The sequence below is a fragment of the Orbicella faveolata genome, unplaced genomic scaffold, assembly GCF_042242905.1.
Source record: "Orbicella faveolata isolate gen_17 unplaced genomic scaffold, um_ofav_v1 contig_26, whole genome shotgun sequence".
In the NCBI taxonomy this organism is placed as follows: Eukaryota; Metazoa; Cnidaria; class Anthozoa; order Scleractinia; family Merulinidae; genus Orbicella; species Orbicella faveolata.
The window spans coordinates 1,416,507-1,439,967 of record NW_028301554.1 but is presented as its reverse complement, the minus strand read 5'-3'; the positions used below and the strand labels follow the sequence as shown (position 1 = coordinate 1,439,967).

The 23,461-nt window shown below is 40.9% G+C and overlaps 1 protein-coding gene across 1 annotated transcript; it reads left to right on the top strand.

The window, feature by feature from the left end:
• The first annotated feature begins 7,634 nt into the window (after window positions 1-7,634).
• LOC110063212 (uncharacterized) lies at window positions 7,635-19,830 on the top strand. The gene is made up of 4 exons (XM_089295155.1): window positions 7,635-7,824; window positions 8,726-8,788; window positions 13,915-17,167; window positions 18,186-19,830. The coding sequence occupies exon 3, from the start codon at window positions 13,935-13,937 to the stop codon at window positions 17,163-17,165; it is 3,231 nt and encodes a 1,076-aa protein (XP_089151281.1). The 5' UTR covers window positions 7,635-7,824; window positions 8,726-8,788; window positions 13,915-13,934; the 3' UTR covers window positions 17,166-17,167; window positions 18,186-19,830.
• Window positions 19,831-23,461: the final 3,631 nt, after the last annotated feature.

Below are 23,461 nucleotides of genomic sequence, written 5' to 3'. Positions count from 1 at the left end.
CTTAATACCAAAAATAAGATATTTATTAAGTATTCGAGATGCGAACTGAAAGTTAAAATTTCTGAAAACTTTTACCAAGACTTTCATATGACGCGTGGTTGTATATCGCGTGACCTACGTCGTGTGACATACAAGGTCAGCTCCACTCCTGTGAACGCGATGAAAAACACACATTGCCCCTTGTTGAAAATCGAGAACCTGACGTGATTTTCGTGCAAAGTTGCGCAACACTTCTTTTTACCTGTGCCCTTTGTTATGTTTTGTTTATCAAATGTTCTCTTAATATAAAGATAAAAGTATAAAGATCGCCGTTGTATTGATTAGCTAATTCGTAGACACTCCTTCTTGTTCAACAATAATTCTCCGTTTTGATTCCCCATCAGAAGTCTTCCGTGCGCATTCCGCATATACATATCAAATCTGTTCAAAGTTTCCTTGAGGAATGTCATTCCTTCCGGTTTCCTCCTCACCAAAAGTCCTACCAGGGCAGAAAGTTTCTTGTGATTGTGAAATTCTTCAAATTAATTTTGTTTAAATTTTGGATTAGTACTTCCCACGCAGAACACGAAAAGTCTCACGAGAAGCTCATTTTCAAGTACAACAGGAAATAAGACACAAATACCGAGCTAAAAATACTCTTTTTGTTACGGGGGCGGTGGAGGCAATACTCATCGTTGTTGCTAATTTTATCTGTTCATCTGAAGCGTACAACTGACGAAGATTTCGTAATCAAGCATTTTTCACAGTTCTTCGTTCACACGCCTATCCAGTTTCAGATCTAATCGCATTTCAACAGTATCCAGCTGATTTCTTTCAGCTCACAAATAATAGCAATTAACTGTGAAGGCCTTTTTAAAATTGTTTCCAGTTGAATAGAGGTCCACACTCGTTGTAAGCGTTCATAAGAAAATACCAAAGAACTACGAGTGACCGAACCTAGCTCGTTAGTCACGTCCAGTCCTCTTCCCAGATCGTAAAGAGGACGCCGCGCGATAATTTTTTTTTTAAAACAGAATTAAAGTTCTTTAAGTTAAGTGATTCGTTCAAAAACTGACATTAGCTGTATGGGCTCCAGCTGCCATACTGGCTGGTAGTTAAGTTTCTCACTGAACGTAACTAAATAACATTTCTGAATACGTTTGCGCAGAGTTCGAGTCTAAAACAGCGATTGAAACACAGACTAAATGCCTGTAGTTTTAAACTGCCAAAAAGTAAATCCAATTTCTTATGCTACCTATCCGCTGTACAGCTAAGACCAATGGTGACTGAGTTGACCACGATTGGTAAGAATTGAAAGCGTTTTATATTCGAAGCCTTAACTTCAGCTTTTCTCGTTGTGCCTAGTAATCTTTTATCTCACTTCTTCTTCGATCCCTTTTCAAGCTTTTACAGACGAACTAATGTTACACTGTACAGGAAGTTTCTCTAAAGACAGGAGTACCCAACGACACTTTAACTGGAAATTTAATATGTGACTTCCCAAGCACTGATTCTGTGCTCCCACGTCAATTACCATTAATAATTAACTTTCCTGGGAAAAAAATATCCGCTCTTCACTGCTAGCAAGATCGACTTTATTTCATAAAACTCCCAGCCAGACATAATGAAAATTTTGATTACCGAGCTAGAAAAATGGCAATTAGCCAAGTAGCCAGCCAGCAGTAAAGGGTAACATTGAAAATGCCAGCAAGGCAATTATTGGCGAAAAAATGTTCTGGCCAGCGTTTTGACCTAGATTAAAAACAAACGCATTGTTTAGGACCTTTATTCAACAGCCTATTGTCTGTTGACTATTATTAGAGATAAATTAGCAATATGTGGTTATTTTTGCCGCTATGAGCAAACTCTACACTATGATTATGTTATCACTTAAAAACAATACAACTTACCATTTATGTCTTAAGCGGATCGGACAAGGTGTCTCCCAGCACGTTGTTTTCCGATACTTCAGATGCCTTCCAGGTTCAGCATACGTGTGACAGTTTGGCACTTTACGTTCTGACATCTAAAACGGTTCACACTGATGTTTAAAATAAGATCCCTCTAATCCTTCTAGACATTCAGATCAAACTTGCTTTCACCAAAGAAATGTCTGTTGCAAAATTACTTTTATATAACGCTGTAAGGGAAATGAACAAAAAATAATATTGAAGTCCTTTATTACTACATATCGGCCTTACTTCTACATTGCTAGCCCAATAATGATTGTAATTTCAACAACAGCAACACACTTTATATGTTTACCCCGATTTAGTAGTTTACAATTATTTCTAATGATTTTTTTGAAAAATAAAGGGTTATGCCAGCTCCTTAAAACAACCAAAGGGAGCTGGTTTAGTGCTGATTAGTAACACCATGTTTACCTCAAAAGTATTGAAAAACGTGTTTTTCTTTTTCTTTGGACAACTGTCTTCTCTGAGCTTCCCACTCTAGAATTGCGAGATAAAAGTGTATAAACCACATTAGAATCTTTATCATAAAACGAGTAAAAAAAATCTTGATAATACATACCTTGAATGTTGGTGATCCATCTCAGTCCATGTCACTGATCCATGCCTTACCCAAGACTGCAAAGCACTGTCAACACAACTTTCACAAATTAATTTAACTTGAAAGCTAAACAACCAAAGACACTCACATTCCTAGAGGTAGTTTACCGTAAACATTTCATAAATACCCATTGAAGGGATGTTCAAAGCCATTCACCGTAAAAGTTTCACACAGTTAAGTGCAAAGTTTCGCAGCAAAGACCCCAGCATTGTTAGGATGTTATAGGCCGTTCACCGTAAAAGTTTCACACAGTTAAGTGCAAAGTTTCGCAGCAAAGACCCCGGCATTGTTGGGATGTTATAGGCCGTTCACCGTAAAAGTTTCACACAGTTAAGAGCAAACATTCGCAGCAAAGACCTCGGCATTGTTGGGATGTTACAGGCCGTTCACCGTAAAAGTTTCACACAGTTAAGTGCGAACATTCGCAGCAACGACCTCGGCATTGTTGGGATGTTACAGGCCGTTCACCGTGAAAGTTTCACACAGTTAAGTGCGAACATTCGCAGCAAAGACCCCGGCATTGTTGGGATGTTACAGGCCGTTCACCGTAAAAGTTTCACACAGTTAAGTGCGAACATTCGCAGCAAAGACCCCGGCATTGTTGGGATGTTACAGGCCGTTCACCGTAAAAGTTTCACACAGTTAAGTGCGAACATTCGCAGCAAAGACCCCGGCATTGTTGGGATGTTACAGGCCGTTCACCGTAAAAGTTTCACACAGTTAAGTGCAAAGTTTCGCAGCAAAGACCCCGGCATTGTTGGGATGTTACAGGCCGTTCACCGTAAAAGTTTCACACAGTTAAGTGCAAACATTCGCAGCAAAGACCCCGGCATTGTTGGGATGTTACAGGCCGTTCACCGTAAAAGTTTCACACAGTTAAGTGCGAACATTCGCAGCAAAGACCTCGGCATTGTTGGGATGTTACAGGCCGTTCACCGTAAAAGTTTCACACAGTTAAGTGCGAACATTCGCAGCAAAGACCCCGGCATTGTTGGGATGTTATAGGCCGTTCACCGTAAAAGTTTCACACAATTAAGTGCGAACATTCGCAGCAAAGACCCCGGCATTGTTGGGATGTTACAGGCCGTTCACCGTAAAAGTTTCACACAGTTAAGTGCAAAGTTTCGCAGCAAAGACCCCGGCATTGTTGGGATGTTATAGGCCGTTCACCGTAAAAGTTTCACACAGTTAAGTGCAAAGTTTCGCAGCAAAGACCCCGGCATTGTTGGGATGTTATAGGCCGTTCACCGTAAAAGTTTCACACAGTTAAGTGCAAACATTCGCAGCAAAGACCTCGGCATTATTGGGATGTTATAGGCCGTTCACCGTAAAAGTTTCACACAGTTAAGTGCGAACATTCGCAGCAAAGACCCCGGCATTGTTGGGATGTTATAGGCCGTTCACCGTAAAAGTTTCACACAGTTAAGTGCAAAGTTTCGCAGCAAAGACCCCGGCATTGTTGGAATGTTAAAGGCCGTTCATAGTAAAAGTATTGCTATTAACAGCATCATTACTCGTTAACTCGTTAACAAAATGTATCAATCAGATCAATGTAATGTCATAAATATACACTGGACGATCAGCATAAAAGATTCACAAAGTTAATCTCGTGATTTCATCAACAAATTTGCTCATCTTTTCTCGCGTACCAGTCCATGACATCGGGTAACGTTTGCAGCATCTTTAGCTGTGCTTCTTATAGTTCACGCAGTTAATTTTACACCTGAAAAATGATATGTTTTAGAAAATTTAACATACTGCACAATCCCTCTTATATCGGCGTCCTCCCCTTGTCCACACACACACACATGCATCCAAATACGCATACAGCCACGGACACATAATAATATACAAAACTGGTGATACTATCGGGCCCCTCAATGTAAGATCTAGATCAAGAACTATGTTCACAAAAATAGCTCATTCATGAGAGAATTCAATGAAATGTCTTAGATTTTAACTGATGTTACATTGCTGAAAATTACATTCCCTGGGGCAAGTCAAAGAAGCAAGGATTTAACTGTTTAAGAAAAATAATTGTGGAATAATTTTTTACCGCTCATTTCGTCATCAAACTATAACCCAGAAGCGTGAATTCAGTGAATGGTGTGAACTGGTTCCACGCCCCTCCCCTATTTTTTCGTGTGCCATGTTTCGCGCTTTGCCTAAGCTACATGAACTGAACCGTGCGATGATTGTTCCACCACAAAATCACTGTCTGCGCCATCATAAAAAGAAGGACAATAAGGCGAAATGTCTACATTTCCGGTAACTACGCAGGCATGCAAAATAACTTGTTCTCTAACAGAAACTGAATGTGTGAAAAACACGCGCGTTAACAAATGGGAACGCATAAGAAATTAAATTACACATTATTGTCCTGGCGCTATCGACACCGAAAGAACGAAATCTGGAATGACATGATTGCCTTCTGGTCTTTTCTCACCTTTGACATGGAAAGCCTTTGTATTCCCTTTTAAATCCCAAAGTACAGTACAATTAGCACTGAACTAGATCAATCAGGTGTGTTGGTCAACAGCTCTTTCAGGGCAAATTTTGGGCGATACCAAAAGGCAGCAATAGGTAATCAGCCTTCAGTTATATAAAGAACACGATCGGACTTCAGTAAAGAAACCGATGGAAACAATACTTTCTTACACCGGGAAAAAATAATCATTTCAATATCTCGTCAGTTGTCCAATACGCGGCAAATGTGTTTCAATAGCTCATGTTTTAACGTTCGACGCGTTAAAAAGCGGTCATCATCGACTGCAGCACCGGGATCGGATTTTACTGGTCGTTAAAATTATAGAATTGAAATTACACTTGGAAGTAGGATCACTGTGGATGAATGCACTGACAATTTCGAAAACCCTTCCAAGTTCTGAGACATATCAGGCCTTTTCTTGCTTTCACTGTCTTCACTGAAGCTGCACTTTCCGTTGGGTTTGAAATACAATACAGTGGCGAATACAGTTTGAAAACCTGCGCCGGCTTTTCCCGCACACATTGCTTAAACATTATCACTGAATATTAAATATATAGGCTGATTCAACTAGTTCAACTCCAAAGTAGTTCTTACCTGAACCTTTGAATTTATCAGTGGAGTCCTCAGAGTTCTCTGGCTGCCAAACCCTCAAACAACTGGTCGGCAAAATCTGATCGCGCTTGAAACCGACCGTTGGACACAAAATTATACGGGAACAATGTTTTAGTTACAAAATATTACGAGGTTACCCGAGTCTCACCGGGCCTCAGGCAAAAATGTGAAAAGACTGCACGAACCAACAAACGTCATCACCAGATAACCAGTTGTCTCAAGGTAGAACATGAAAGCAGCTAGAACAGACGATGATTTTCCGCGACCGGATCAACGGTGGTGAAACATGCAACTGAACGTGGGAAAAAGGAGCGTCAAGGGAAAAGAAACCGATCTAATTTCACACTATAAATGACAGCAGAACAGACTTCTATTGTTTGCTGGTAAATAAAACTTTAATAAACAACTAACATTATATTGTAAGCATGTTTTCAAACAAAAGGTCAAGCAGTCAGTGAGTGTCAAGTGACACACTTCAGTCAGTGATCGCATCCGGAATGTAATTTCCAGCCAGAACTGATTAGTAAAACCACAGTGTAAGCTATTTGAACACCAAAAAAAATTTTCCAGCTAGCTAGCTCTCGATAAGCTAAATTCTCAGCAAGATTCTGTTTAATACTAAAATTCCCAGCCAGCTCAACTTAAGTCTGCAGAGCGGATATTTTGCGGAGCGGATCCGACGGGTACTCCTGTAAAGACTCTTAAGTTCGACACGATCATTCGTATAAAACAGATAGAGAGAGTGAACGAGAGATTCGTCGTTTTGCTGAAGAGGACAGCAACCGATAAATGTAGTCTCTATAATGTAGTCACCCCTTTCAATTGGCTTATGCTTGTTACTAATTGATATCAAGGATCAAATTATATCGAATTACATCACTGATTATCACTCATTGGATAAACTCCCCGTTCGGTTCAGAAGTCCTGCTCCTGGTTCAATTTTTACGTGCGTCTTTCCCTTTCTGCTGGTGCTAAACTGAGGGGGTGGGACAAGAGACGGACGAGCGAGGTCGGAAGGGACGAGTTCTATTTTACATATTTCAACAAGCGTTTCGCCAAACCTGAAGGTAAATTTATCTCTTTAGTCACAGAGCATGCCTGATTTGCCATCCCCCAAAACAATTTCAACTTTATACCGCGTCCCGCCGGTTGTTATTAGCACATCCTGTTCCGCCACTTGAGGTATTTTTATCCCGTGTACCGAGTCATCCTCGATTTTTTGAAATAATTGATTCGCTCGCATTCCGCTAAGCTTATGTTCTGACACTCCAGAAATTTCGAAATACTTCTTCCATGCATGACGATTATAACAAAGGCCCGGGTCGCACTAGAGCCAATTTTGTTTGTTCAAAATATTTCCAATTTTTGGCGAGGAAAAATAAAATTTCGCAAGTTCCAAATTTTGGCAGTGGTCGCATTGGGCCAACATGCTGGAACCAAAACGTTACTGCTTGAAATATACGTAACAAGTAATCATGCGAGAGTTTAACTCTTCGCAGATTTTTATCCACGCTGTATGTTCTTGACTCTCCTCTATACAGCAACTCGTGAATGCCGGCCCATAATTGGACGAGCAGTTTGCTTGACTTGCGTTTGTGTTGTTGCTTGGGCCACTTGCGATCGAAGAAGATTGTCTCACTGAAGCCATCTCTTCAAATTGCTGCCAGTAACCAGATGCAGGATACGAGTCATAAGAATTTGAATAAAAACGGCGCTCATATTCCTCGTTTGCATTGAAATAACTGAAAAAAGCGTCAGATGGACCGGGCAAAAAATGATTTTGTCCCGCCATCGCACGCGCCAAACTGGACTAGCCGTCAAAGTTATTTTCTCGCCGTAATTTTATCCAGGCATGTTTTAAAAAACATGACAGTTAAATGGTTAAAATAACAAAATTGTTTGCTTTGCAAAAATTTGGAAGTCTCCGAGGCAGCACTTCGCTTCTTTGAAGATTGGCGAAAGTTTGGCAATCCGTAAAAATTTGGCAAGTTTTTGAAACTGGGGGTCGCACTTATTTTGCGCTACTTGTTGACAGATTTATTACTTATACAAACAAAATTGGCTCTAGTGCGACCCGGGCCATACTCGGAACAGGCGACACCCCACCTCCTACCCGCACAGATCCCGAGCTGTTTGCAGTCGCAGTTTCACTTTTTAAAGCCAGCTTCGCCGTGGTAAGTACAGCTAACTTCTGTCTTCTATCTCAACCGCTTTAAATTATGTCTTGTTTGATTATGATAGCCATGACTTAAAATCATAAAGCGATGATTCATTACAAACGCCATCGTCTGCTTTTAGATAGCAAAGATTTTGGTTCTGTGATCTGATGTCTGTTACATAGGGAAGGCGGAAGTATGAAATCGATTAAATCGAGCACATTACGAAGTGAACACTGGCAAAGAGTAAATTCGCATTCTTCCATGCTTTTAAATTCGAATGAAGAGTAAGTCAGTCTTTCCTTGACAGGAAGGCGACGAATATTAATTCTACTGATCAGTTAATACATAAAGTTAGTGGAGGGAAATGGTTTTGAAGCCCGGAATACTTCGATTGGGCAAACAAAGATAGCAAGAGATTTAAACTGGAAGGTCCACGACCATAAACAATCGATCTTTCGTTTTGCGTTTATATCATGGTATCCTTCTCTCTGCACTCATATGCCATGCATGAATTACGAAACCAAAACGTATCCGATAGTTAGTGTTTCAGACGGAACTAAACAGCTATTGTGTTTTGTGCACGGCTAAAATTAAAAGCGAGCAAAAACTTGTAACAAAGAGCTTTGTCGGTTTTCATGACCATTCTGCTGCTGGTAAGCTTATATACTGTAGGCCGCTTGCCACTGAAAGCGTTGCATGCACGTATAACATGAAAAGCCGATGTTTAATTCTTAAAATTTACATTGGAAGATATTTCCATGAATCGCGTGACTGTTTCTTCAGGCCGCGCGTGAGAGCTGATCATGAATGTGTCACGCAAACTAAAGAATTTTAAAGCCACGAATGATTGTTCGGAAGCACTGTTTGTGGAATAATAGTCTGCTTGACTTTTTGCTTCTCTATTTATATTTTTTAGAGGAAAAGGTCCTGTTGTTGACGCGTATTGGGTTTGTTTCATTCTGGTGGCTCATCAGAAGTGGTGAGTGAATTTTCGTTTTGTTATTGCGCACGTCAGACATACGAATAAAATGCGAGGTTGGACTCAGCTATCTTCAGTGCATGGGTTCTTACTAACACTGATCTAATGTAATCTAGCCCACACTTTTAATAGGCCAGAACAGAGATTTTGAAGGACATAAAATGAAATATTTTAGGATGGTTAAAAGTCTTGAGTTTAAACTGTGGTTATGTCGTGGCTCCCTTCGTTGCCAGTTCATTCAATCACTCATTCATCGCCGGTTTTCGTGTGATGCTATCGTATTTACCTATCCTTCTGAGGATTTATTTTTATCAGATGTAACGAGACTCTACTACTGAACTTTCCAAAGTTTTTGCTCAACAGAGTACCTTGTTTTGTAACAGAGTAATCTCCAAGCTTTTGCGTGACATTAAAATGTCGGCCTGTAAATGACGACTACGATAAGAGAATGTTATCGCGTAAGGTCAAACGCCCGGCGGGGGGGAGGGGGGGGGGGGGGGGAGACTCCGATGTAAAAGGGACAGCGGTGTTCACCGTAACTTTTAGGGGTTAAAAATGTGGATTTGGTACCTCTGAGGGTGTTCAGCCCCAAAGGGTCGACCACAGCGGGAGCCTTCACGGTACCTTTAGAGTGCACCTAACCCCCCAAATTTTTTTCCGCTAAAACGAATCTACTTGTTATTTGAAATAGTTTTGCGAAAAAATTTTTGGATTCCGTTAAATCCTCGATTTTCTGTGCCCCGACGAAATCTCGAAAATAGCTCCAAAACACCGCCATTTTGTTTCACGACCGAGTTTGAGGAGAATGGGTCCAGCGGCTCTTGTGACGTCTACCCAGGAAGGTTGGATATCTTACGTCCTCTCATTTCCTTTGGGACGGTGCAATACACATTCGAAAAGTGCGCAGAAATGCCTTCCAGAAGTGCTATCGACTGCTGCAGCAATATCCCAGATCCAAAAAAAGATATACTGTACAATTTACTGACGATGATCGGCTAATGGTGCAATAAAGACTTAAACGATGGTTGATTTTGTCGAACCGAAACAAGCGAACTGAATCTGTGAGAACCATTGAAGAACTCTCACTGGACCTTGTTCCGCAGACTTTCGAACGCTATTTTCATAAATTTTCTGCTTAAAGCTAACCAGCAATTTGTAGAAATACTACCGACAACCTATATCTTCCAATCCCGCAGTATTTATAACATAACCGGCAAAGTTATGTGATCCGATCATGATCAAGAAGCGTTGTACTGATATGTAAATAGATCGCAACTGTACGCCGCTAACCAACACTTATTTCTCTTTCGATTTAGATGAAAATCGAAGATTAATCCTTTAGAATTACATGATAACAAAATTGTTAGACTCACAGAGTTTTTCGAAGGTTTGGAAATCAGCAGTGCGACAAAGATTCTGTGCAATAGCGTCGAAAATATGACCGCGTAACATTATCTGATCATTAGGGATAATCATTAGGGAACACATCCTTTTCGCTTATCCGACGAATTTCACTGCAAACTTTGAGAACAATTTACATTGGTAATTTGGAGTTACGACTTAAAACGTGTGACAATGTGAAATCGGTAATTGTATGAAATGTGTCCTTCCGCCTTGCTTCCCGCAGCTTCAAAAATACAGGTCTAAACAGTACGATTTTCAATCGATCGAAGCCAATGTTTTGGAGGTCATCAAGTCTCGAAAACTGCAACACGTACGTCGCTCTTATAAACATGAAGCCTTCAACTGAAAGTAAAACACAAACTGGATTTAACAGAACAATCACACCTTGACAAAATACATTCTCGCTAAGGACAAATGTAAACGGGCTATAAACACGCGTGGGAATCTTATGTTTAGTTGACGAAATTACCATCCAAAGCAATCCTTGAGTTTTCTTTCCTGCGTTTCGTTTGCCTGCCCTCCACTTCGTATCTAGCTTTCCATTCCTAATATACAAGCAGCTCGTCCGCAAAGAAGTCTTCCCCTTTGTCGCTTGAAATATTGTAAATTGCTCTCAAAGCTCTAAGCAGTGAGTTCACAGTTGTCGAACGTGCTCGATCGAAGTTTATTTCGGAGTCTTCCGAATCGAAACTTAACTCTGACTCCAGTGACGAAAAAGAAATGATTCTGAGACAAAAATTGGACGCTTTAGTCCCAAAATACATCGGAACGATTAGTTTTGTATTCCATTTTCTCGAGCAAATACAGAGAGTTGACTGAGGCGCTATTGTGTTTGGTTCCTGGGTAGACGTCATCAGGTACCGCCGCCCCAGACTCCCTAAAACGCGGTCGTGAAACCTTCAAGCGCGACTTTGAAAGGGCATAGAAAATCGAGGATTCAACCAAATTCAAAAATTTGTTCGCCCCAATGCTTCAAATCAAGTCTAGATTCGTTTTAGCGAAAAACAATTTTGGGGGTTAGGTGCACTTTAAGGGTATTGAGCCGAAAAACGTCCGTGTCAGTTAATGTGTTGTTTTAGAATTGGTACCGCTTAGGGGTGAAAAAAGTTTCAAACCACGCCCACAAAACAGGGTCTTTTTTAGGGGTTCGGAATCCCGGAATCCATAAATCAAAGAAAACAGCATCTTTAAGTACGCCAAAATTACTTTGCATAGATTTTGCCTGTAAAAGTAAAAAGGCCAATAAAAAAGGCACCTAACTTTACCTCGTTTGAAAAATATGTTCCCCGCCAGTCGAATTCGTGCAACGGTTATTTCTAGTGAAGGCTATAGTTACGAGAATTTAAACGAATGCGCGTCATAATTGATCCTAAGAACCCTGAGATTAAGCTTGCTGGTGATTACCATTTTTTAAAGTCATCTGCAATTTTATGTTTAGTAGATACTGAACAAGTTAGCAGTGTCATAGAGAACCGGGTTTCCGTTGGTGGCAGCAAGCTGTACCTCGACGGTCGTGCCTCTCACTGGCTTCCGATATGCAAACAGCTGGGCCAGATGCAACGCTAGAGGTTGTTTAAAACTAGTCATGTTTTTTACAATGACAATTTGCGATTGAAGCTGAAAGCAACGAAAAAAAAAACCAAATTATATTTTTCCCATTTTATTTACTGGACATTGCTGAAGTGAATTTTTTCTGTCGTCACTCAATTTCAGTAATTCTTGATTCTGGATTCCGGATTCCGGATTCCGGTTTCATTATATTAGGGTTGCCATTTTTAATGGCATGACAGTGAAAGCCACCAATACCTATGTCATGTTTTAAATTTGTTACCTGCCTTTTGTTGTTTTTCTCTAAACCGTACGTTAGAAGTTACAAATATTTTGCCTTGCCTGCTCTTGTGTGACCGACGTTTTCTTCGAATGCGGATGGGCAAGACTGATATGTAGTCTTTTTCAAGGCCATATATAAGGCCCTTTGCAGCTGGGGTCACGTGACCAAATTTTTCCGACAAAATTTTTATATTATGGGCTATAACTTAAAGAATAGCAGAAATGGAAAGAGCGCATGGAAAATACTAAAATGGCCAAGTTTGAGGCCCCTGGAATTAAAGAGTAAGTTTATACGACAGTTTGAATTTTAGGAAAATTTAGAAGATTTGTATGGAAAATGTTGCTTTTGAAAATTCAGACCGTCATAAAATCTCATTCTTTAATGATGGAGGTCTCAAACTTGGCCATTTTTATATTTCCGACATGCTTTTTCCATTTCTGGCATTCGTTAAGTTATAGCCCATAATTTTATGAAAAATAGGTCACGTGATGGCTTAGCTGCAAAGGGCCTATTCTATCTCAAGGAACGACATCAGTTGCAAAACTCAGTTGTGTTGAATTGACTGACCGGCGGACGGGCGGACGGACGAACTGTTCTAACCCATTTACTGCTTAAACCGACAAAATTAAATGCTGGGCCAATGGTCACTGTGCCACTTGTGACGTTATCACTTTTTGCAATAGGCGGTAACGCTCTAAATTTATGTTGATGAACTAAAAAGGAGGGAAAATTGTTACAGAACATACTGTCCTTCGTAGCTGTCGACCACAAACCACAGACACACAGGAGAATACAGTGAAACCTGTATTAAGCGGACCCCATATTAAGCAGATACCCTATATTAAGTGGACACAAGCTGAAGTCCCCAAATTTTCTTCCCACATTTACTGTAAAATAAACCTGCATTCAACGGACACCTCTGTTAAGCGGACGCGGGCACCAATATTAAGCCATTTTGGTGCACAAAACCTGCAATAAGAGGACATTTCAAGAACTTTTTACTTCTAAAGGTCTAGCTGAGACTCCTGTAACATTGTTCAGCGATGTCGTTTTAAAGCTAAATGATTATTCCAGATTGATGCATTGACTGACGGACACCCTGTATTAAGCGGACACTAGTGAAGGTCCCAAGGGTGTCCGCTAACTACAGGTTTCACTGTACAAAGAACATGCTTGAATGAGCACGCTGCGATGAATAGACCCTTCGCATGACCGTATATATCACGTGAACAGAATAAAAGCAGTCAGGCCACCGCCTCGCTCTTTTATCAGTTTTCTGGTGTTTTGAAATCCGTGACGCAACACTCACAGTCGTTTTCGAATCAGTTACTTTTAACTGCCATGAACACCTTCATATAAAAATTTTGAACTCACCATCAACGTAGACAAGTTAAAATCGTAAATCCGCTCTTTCTTTGGTTAGCACACTGTAAGACAGGACTTGTAAGAAATTATATTGGCCACGGGCCACATTTATTTATCAGGTGAAATGAGATTTCATTCACGTGACAACTCACTCCTTACAAACTCTCTGTTATAGTGTGCTCACCACATTGATTCCTGCTGTCTAAAGACGAAAACAAGGAAAGAGAGGATTTACGATTTCAACCTGCCCATGTTTCTTGACGGTGATATTATTTTATGCTATATTCTGGTTGAATTTTGGTATGGTAAGGTAAAGTCCGAGTAGGGCCAAAGTGTCTCGTCTTGCCGGACATTATTCCGATTTCCGAAGCACTAAGCGACCAGGAGTACCCTTCCCTCCCCCTTGACTGGATGCTGGTTCAACGCGGGGCTGTCCCAGGACATTAAATTTGTCATTCCTCATTTGTACACCTGGGTGGGAAGAGATAGAAAAGTAAAATGCTTGATTCTTATTATCTTTTTACAGGGTTTATAGACGAGGAAGCTATGAACATCATAGAAGTCATTTTACAAGCCATCACTATTGGCTTGGTTGTTGCTTATTTCCTTCTCAACACTGGTCGTGCTTTAAAAGCCATTGAAGTCTGTAAAGAATGTTTGATTGTCCTAAATAATGAAGTATTACAAAAAGAGAAACAGTTTGTTACGTTAAGTAAAATTCGTATTTATGTAGCAATCGTCAGGGCGTCTTGTATTATAGCTAATTACACTAGCGCAATAAGCTACGGCCGGAAACTTCTTGACATTTACCGCGAGCGAGGTGAAACAGCCAAAGAAGGGTCTCTTACCTTAACACTGGCCGACATATGCGAACAGCAATGTAAATACGCAAAAGCAAGAGAACTTTATCAGAGAGCGATAAACATCATGAGAGAAACGAGCGACAGAAAAGGAGAAGCATATGCATATGGGAAATTTGGAAGTATATCTTATCGTCTCGGTGAATATGACAAAGCAAAAGAATATCTTGAGAAAGCACTCGCCGTCACTATAGAAATCGATGACAGAGCAGGAGTAGCAGGCGCGTACGGAAACCTAGGAACTGTGTTTCAATCTCTTGGTAAACATGACAAAGCTGCAGAGTATCTGGAGAAAGCTCTTGCCATCAATATAGAGATTGGTAACAAAAACGAAGAAGCGAGCTGTTACGGAAACTTAGCAGTTGTGTCTCAGTCTCTTGGTCAATATGACAAAGCTAAACGATATCACGAGAAAGCACTAGCCATCAGAAAAGAAACTGGCGACAGGGACGGAGAAGCAGCAGATTACGGAAACTTAGGAACTCTGTTTCATTCTCTTGGAGAAAATGACAAGGCTAAAGAATATCTTGAGAAAGCACTCGCCATCAGAATAGAAATTGGTGACAGAGAAGGAGAAGCCAACTGTTACGGAAACTTAGGATCTGTGTTGAGATCTTTTGGTAAATATGACGAAGCTAAAGAATCTCTTGACAAAGCACTTGCGATCAGAATTGAAATTGGTGACAGAGCCGGAGAAGCAAGCTGCTACGGAAACATAGGAGCTGTGTTTGGATGTCTTGGAAAATATAAGAAAGCTATAGAATATATTGAGAAAGCACTTACCATCAGAATAGAAATTGGTCAAAGAGAAGAAGAAGCAACCAGTTACGGAGACTTAGGAACTGTGTTCCTATCTCTTGGCGAATACGAGAAAGCTATAAAATATATTGAGAAAGCACTTGCCATCAAAATAGAAACTGGTCAAAAAGAAGGAGAAGCAAGCTGTTACGGAAACTTAGGAAAAGTGTTTCGATCTCTTGGTGAATATGAGAAAGCTAAAGAATATTTCGAGAAAGCACTTGCCATCAAAAGTGAAATCGGTGACAGACAAGGAGAAGCAACAGATTACGCGAACTTAGGAACATTGTTTCAATCTCTTGGTAAATATCAGGAGTGTGCAGAATGTCTTGAGAAAGCACTTGCAATCAAAATTGAAGTTGGTGATAGAAACGGGGAAGCAAACTGTTACGGAAACTTAGGAACGGTGTCTCATTCACTTGGTGAATATGACAAAGCGAAAGGGTATTTTGAGAGAGCACTATCCATCAGGATCGAAATTGGCGACATACAAGGGAAAGCAGTAGATTTACTGAACTTAGGAACATTATTTCATTCGTTTGGCGAACATGTTATAGCTGAAGAGTATGTCGAGAAGTCACTTTCAATTTCTAGAGAAATTGGAGACCTCGAAGGAGAGGCTCGATGTCTTGGAAACCTTTCAATGGTGAAGTTAGCTCAAAACAAGATCCAGGAGGCGCTTGACTGTCTTGTTCTGAGTATGAACAAAAGCGAAAATTTGCGTGGTTTCCTAGGAGACAATGACCAATATAAGATATCGTTTTCAGACGTTCGCAAATTTCCCTACAGGAATCTTAGTGCATTGCTTTGTTTTTGTTCCAAACCGAATCATGCCCTTTATGTTTTAGAGCTGGCACGGGCTAGAGCGTTAGCAGATTTGATGGCATCTCAGTACTCCGTTGATAGGCAAATCTCAGCTGATCCGCAATCATGGATTGGCATTGAAAATATTATGAAAAAGGAAAGCAACTGTACTTGCCTGTACATTTCCTGTTATCGTCAGCATCTGTTTTTGTGGACACTCACAACAAGTGGCGTCATCCAGTTCCGAAGAAAAACAGTAGATGAGAACACTGAAGGTGCGGGCTCATCTGACAGCTTGGATAATTTATTTGCTACAAGGTTCCGCAGCTTTGGTATTTTACCCCAAGAGAATTGCGAAGATCGATCTTTAAATGAAATTGAACCAAGACCAGATTTCTCTCAGGGGGAAGATCTTGCGACTTCACGACAAGTAAGGGGCGAAGATGCTCCCGACCCGAGTCTAACTTTGTTCTACAACTTGATGATCGCTCCTGTGGCCGACCTACTTGAGGGGTCCGAGATCATCATTGTACCTGATCCTGGCTTGTACCATGTTCCATTTGCAGCTTTACCCAATGAAGTTGGAAAGTACTTATCAGAGACTTACAGGATCCGCATCGTTCCTTCTTTGATGACTCTGAAATGCATCCAGGACAGTCCTACAGATTATCACAGTCAGTGTGGTGTTCTGATAGTCGGTAATCCCGAGGTTGGTAAGGTGCGTTTTAACGGTCGTCGTAAAACATTCACACCATTGCCCTTTGCAAGAAGAGAAGCAGAGATGATTGGGCGACTGCTGGGTGTTCAGCCTTTGTTAGGACAGCAAGCAACTAAGCAGGCGGTACTTGAAATGCTACATTCAGCAGGTCTAATACATTTTGCCGCACATGGTGATGCCGAAAGAGGAGAAATTGCCCTTTCACCCGTCCGCTCTACTGGCAAGCTTCCTAAAGAACAAGACTACCTCTTGATGATGACAGACATTTCAGAAGTTCAACTTCGAGCCAAACTTGTTGTACTTAGCTGTTGTCACAGTGCTCGTGGACAGATCAGAGCTGAGGGAGCTATTGGAATCGCTCGAGCGTTCTTAGGATCCGGTGCACGCTCAGTGTTAGTGGCATTGTGGGCCCTAGATGACGAAGCAACAGAGCAGTTCATGAGTCGTTTCTACGAGCATCTTGTTGGTGGGGAAAGTGCCAGTGAATCTCTTCACCAGGCCATGAAGTGGATGAGAGGACACGGCTGGTCTGAAGTGAGGCAGTGGGCACCATTTATACTGATTGGAGATAACGTGACATTTGAGTTTGGAAAATAAGAGTAAGTTTTCATAAGTAAGAAAAAAGCATCTGATCATTTGGGCGTTTTGTAAATGGGCCTTATCGACTAATCAAGAGCGTCTGTGTCTAAAAAGGTAGCACCTTGCGACAAACGCGAAAATTCGATTTGACTTACAATTTATTGCTGGATAAACTACAGGTTGAGACAAATCACTGAATATTTTTCGGCTAAATACTATTATTTTTTGATAAAAAATTATAACGCAAATAACGAAATCGTCGTTTGAGATACTTACCTATTACGCAGCTTTAAAAGCCTGGCATGCAAAACATGTTTCGCAATTTTTAAATATATACGAGAATAATCATGATAGATAAAGCTTTGTTCTTTTAATACCAAATGATTTGATTTGGAAGGCATACCATTCACTGCAATAGGCCATATTCGTATTCTCGGTATTGGACTGGAACTAGCTTGCAATTGAGGCTCATGCGAGGGAATATCATTAAAAAGAGATTAATGTCATTTGCATTTGAAAAGACTCCCCGCATTAGCCTCAATTGCAAGCTAGTCCCAGTCCAATACCGAGAATACGAATATGGCCTATTCATGTGCTTCGTGAGTAAAATCTATTTTCATCACGTGCGAAACCTTCAAATTGAATTTTGGAAGGATGGTCTTTGGATTCCAGAGCTAGCAAAAGCATCCATTGGGTAAATGATGTGAGGCTTTTCAAAACCGGTTAAAGATGCAAATATTTCATATTCATTGAAATGCATTGTAGTAGTTCGGCGTTTGCATTATACATAATACGCTGCTGGATCAGCCAATGGACCTAGATACGACATTAAAACTGAAGCTGGGCAATTCTGCGTCCTCCAGCGTAGTGTTTCCTGACATCTGGAAACTGGGTGTTTACCAGTACTATAGAACATACAATTGGCAACTCTATTGACCAATCAGAGTGCGCGTAGTATCTCTGTCTTCCTTCTCTAAGGAGGCTTACAGAGAATCTATTACAGAGACACACTGATTTGTTATTTTCCTGTTCCTCTAGGGACGCTTTACAACAGTTTCGTACCTAGCTGGAGTCTGACATTGAAATCCAAGATGGCGGCCATGGGGAAGCTTGCCGGCAACGCGTCTCCTAAGTAGAAACAAGTTTGAATCAAAGAAACAAGTAAATGTTTCCATAAATAATTCCGTGACAAGACTAACTAATGAGACAACAAATTAGTAGTCAGTGATCAGTAGATAGGTGCATAGTCACTAGAAAGTGATCAAGATCGAATTTCCCCTTACAAGGCCAATTCATCTCAAGTAGTCAGGTAATGAGAATAACAAAAATCATCAGCAAGGAGATATTTCCCTTGTAACTCGTGTGACCGGTTTTCTATCCAACTGAAGACTCAAAACTCCTCTAACTTAGTTACTATGAATTCACATTGGGACGGGTTAGGAGCAGCTGGGCGCCATTTTGGTGGGTCTCTTCCTAGTTCTAGCCCGTTTGGCGCAATTGTCTCTCAAAACTCCACCACGATAATCGTCTAAGTGCAAATTCACGACCCGATGTGGTTCTCGTCTTAACTCGTCTAGTAAGACGGATAAGAAGACGTCTAGTAAGACGGATAAGAAGACGTGTAAATTTGGACGAGTTTCCTATCTAGAACCCGTCCCATTATGACAATAGTTAGAAGGGAAACTCGTGACAGACCAGAAACCGATGGGTTTCTGGTCTCTATTGTGAATTCGGCCATTGAATTGATGTAGCACTTAATTCTCAAAGCTAACATCAACGGAATTTATAGTAATGAGTAGAGAGAATTCACACTTTGAGCTATAAGAACAGTACTGGATTTCACTGGTAAGAGCCTGCAGCAAGCTAAATTTCCCTCTAAACTTTTTTAAACCCCGCGTCGTTACGATCGAATCAACATGTGGCTGATTTACGCGACAAAAGGTTACTTGTAGCAGCCTAGCCTGCTAGACTGATAAGAGCTTCTCTATTTTTCAACGCACGCGGGAGAAAAAGTGCGCGAGGCGAGCGTGGAACACGCGGGGATGAGAGCCAGGAGGCGAGCGAAGCCAGCTAAACGAAGGATAGAGAGACTGTATTTCTCGGTCCCTGCCCTCCACCGCGTCAGATCTGCAGTTTTGCGCCGGCTTCCAGTTCTCTTGCGATTCTATTCACGCGTTCAACGATCAAATAAAAATACGAAAAAGTAGAGGGCTGTGAACAGTCTATAGCTTGGCAGGGATGGTGTTTATATGCTCCCTGGCCTCAAACCAGTTTTTCCCAAGATTTCGCATTAATAAACCTTCCTACCACACAGAGCTTTCCTCCTTGTAAAACGGCCTAGTGTTTAAGTTCAAGTTTATTTGACTACAGTTACTTCATTTACAATCAAATGTTTCAGTAAACAGTAGTAAAAAACTAAGTGCAAACAAAGTTCAACTCCTCTGCCGCGCTTGTAAATAGTCAACTGTTGTCTCTTATACCAGTTTGTATTTCCCATGTTATCTTTATTTGCAATATGTAACAATCACTTAGTTTATAATTAGTAAGTGCAGGGTAGGAAAAGTTCGCGCATATTAGGACACTTTTGCTACCATGTTACTGTTGATAGAGAATTCAGCAGTCTGCCGTCGGTGTAATTTTAGTTATATTGATAGCTTTGAAATACATTTGTAATTGATTTTTATCTACCACTGTTCTATTTAACAAATCGAATGTGGCTTAGCGTGGTCAGTACTCTTATCGACAACGATATGCGTCATCACAGTGGTCAAAATGCTGTGGACGCACGAGGCACAATATCAACGTCAAAGAAAGTGCTTTCTTCCGAGCGCGAGCTGAAAAAGCCATTGCGTGACACATTGGCGCGAGCAGCGTTGTCTGGACTCCTATCGACAGCGGCAAATTAGCCAATCAGATTGCGAGATTAGTAGCAATTGCGGTAAAAATTGTATTGAAAAGCTTCTAAAAGGGTCTTATATCATGATGTATATCAGCACCGAGATTTTGCATAATAAATGTTAAGTTGCTGCAGCGTTTGAGAGCGTGTCCCAGCCAAGTCACTCCGAAATGACCTATCTTTAAAAATCGAGGCGAGCTATACCCGGGGCGGGTACAAGATTTTAGAGAAGGGGGTTCGAGATACGGACCGCCCAAGGGGGTCCCCTGTAGGGCGTTCCGGGGGGCCTCCTCCCCCAGAAACTTTTAAAATTGAGTTCCTCGGAAATGGGATTTCGAGAATTTCAAGACCAAGTCAGCGTGTTACAATGTATCATTTTTTAATTTAGGGGGTTTGACCGAACCCTTCGAACCCCCCTAAGAGTCTCCCCCCTGTATACAGAGAGGACAGCCCTATTTATGGACAATGCAGCACCAAAATGACTTGTTAAAAATTCGAGGGTTTCTTCAATCTTTCGTTTTCCTTGAAACAAAGCCCATATAAATCAGCTATTATTAAAATATATGGCGTGCTTAGCCACATGATGCCGACAAAACCCAAACCAAACCATGGTAAACGAAATCTGTAATTGAAACATTTTCAAACCTGCGACTGCTCAATCAAATCTACAAGCGGTAGCGAGGGACTGGTGGTGATCGTCGGGTGGGTGTTCAAAGCACGAGTAAAGACATGGTTACATTGTAAGTTGCTAATCTGTCACTGACTGTTTTTAAGATGTTACTTCAACAAGGTCGTTTAGTGCTTAAAGTTCTATCGGTTGAAACTGAAAGGCTTTACACGTGATTCAAAAACGCAGCACCCTAAACGCGCACTCTCAGAAGGCGAGGCTTGCAAAATTCGAGAAACGCATCGCGGGACTCACGCGCGTGCTAAACAGAGTCTCGCGGGACGTTTTCTGAATAGGCCAATAGGCCATTTGCGATTACCTTTCGCAGGCGTTTTCCGGGTGTTCCCGAGTTATCGGTACTCCTACACCTTAGGACCTCTTTTCGTCTCTTGCGAGTTTGAATCCAAGGTGACGCTTGCCTTATCAAAATGCGTGCGCTCGCTGGTCAAAATACGTCTGCACTGCAGGCTTATGTTACTCTAGTACGTTTTTAACGGGGAAGCTCTGGCCGGAGGTCCAACCCCTTACCTTTTTGTATTCCATTTTGACAGAAAAGCTACCCCACTGGATACCTTTTATTTATAAAGAAACCCCTTTCACACACCTTCTTAAGAACACTGCATCCCGTTTCTAAACCCTTGGAATGAAGTTAATGAAAAATATTACGGAAAACATCAAGCTTTGCCAGAAGAGATGTTAACCAAAAGTCAAGTATTTTATATTCAGTTCATGTTCCGGCAGGAGTCAAGATACTCCCATTTCCCTACCCTTTCCTATACCTCAACTTGTGTAATCCCTACCCTTTTATATCCCTGAGGCCTGAGAAAGGTACTCCTTTCGGGCGGAACCCCCCCGTATAGGCTATTATAGGGAGCACACTCCCCCCTGGTTACATGGTAAGTTACCATTTTGCCACTGACTGTTCTTAAAGTTGTTCTTTATCAACACGCTTCGTTTAGTGCTTACAACTCCATCAGTTGAAACTGAAAGTTTTTTTTTATTATATGGAGACGAGTATTTTACTGGAAAATACACCACTCGTAAAATTTATACGATACTACATCCGGGACTCGGATGGCGTATTTTCCATATCCTCACTAGTAAAGATATTGATGGCTTCACTGATATCATGTTTGAACCTTAAACTGTACTTAAATTTGTTGGTATATGATCGAAACATCTTCGAATCGTCCTCAAAAGTCTTCGGCAATCTTCTGTAATCTTCCACATTTTCCGAAATTGTTCGGAAGGAGAATCTTCGAACGGAAATCTTCGGAAATTGATCGGAAATCTTCGGAAAACCGTCCAAAACGTCGTTATTAGTATGTCTATATGATAAACAAAATAATGCATAGTTCCTTTTTGGATATGGAATATCTCTTCTCGTCTTCTCTTCTCTTCTCTTCTCAAAAAGACAGCTCGTTAAACGAACGCGCTTAGAAACTTAGAATGTAGTGCGTGACTCACGTGCGCTAAGTTTTTTTATGTTTAAGACGTAACCTTCCAAGCGCGCTCATACATTGAATAACGTGTAAAACTTTTCAGTTTCAACTGAAGAAGGTCTAAGCACTAACTGAAACGTCTTGAAGTCACGTCTTAAAAACAGTCAGTAACAAACCAAAAACTGAAAGTGTCATCTCCTGACTACAATTGCTTAATGTTTAAATATATGTTTACATCATGAAGAAGAGTTTTTTAGTAAGAATTGTACCCACCCGCTCCTCCTTGAGTCATCTTTTACCGGTAATTTATATGAAAAAAAGTTTACCGTGATTTTGCATTCTGATAAAGGTTACGTTGTTACAGTGTTTGAAAAAGCTTACGTTAATCAAGTCGCTTCGAAATAACTTGTAGATATTAAAACGTACAGTGAGATCAACCCATTCCATGGACAATACTGCGCCATAGCTATCAAATGGTCTCTTCAGAAATTAACATCATGGCTTCTATGTCAATTGTGTGGGCCGGAGAGCGCATTGATAACTAAGCAAGCGGCTTAAGCAACGGCGACGGCGACGCCAAGGACCACATAAATCTTACTGAGTGATCTATTATCGAAATCAGAAACATATAATTTGCTTCTGTCGAAATACACGGTGTGCTTAGTAATGATGCCGACTGTTTACAAACCAGTATAGACGTGAAGAATCATTAACTGAATTTTTTTTTTAAACTTGCGTCTGCTCAGTTAAATCTACAAGCGGTAGTGAGGGACTGGTGATTAAGCGCCGGGTGGGTGTTGAAAGCACGAGCAAAGACATGTTTACATTGTAACTTACTAATTTGTCACTGACTGTTTTTAAGATGTTACTTCAACACGTTTCGTTTAGTACTTAACGTTTTACGGATTGAAACTGAAAGGCTTTACACGTGATTCAAAAAGGCAGCACGTTAAACGTGCACGCTCAGAAGGAGACATGCAGAATTCAAGAAACGCATCGCGGGACTCACGCGCGTGCTAAACAGAATCTCGCGCGACGTCTTCTGAATAGACCAATAGGCCATTTGCGATAACACCGCGGTAAAACGCACTGCGCATGAGTACAAATTTGAGCTTCCGGTAAATTACGCATTTCCGGTTACGTATTAAAATCCAATGTAAACAAGATAAAATCTCGTACCGCGAAGTTTGAAAACAAAAAGTAAGAGTTAGCAAAAGAAAGTGGGGGAAAGGTTTGTCTCGTTGAAAAGTTTATTTTTCATTTAAGTTTCAAGCGCTTGCACCCCGGGGTTTGGTGTTTGCACCAACAA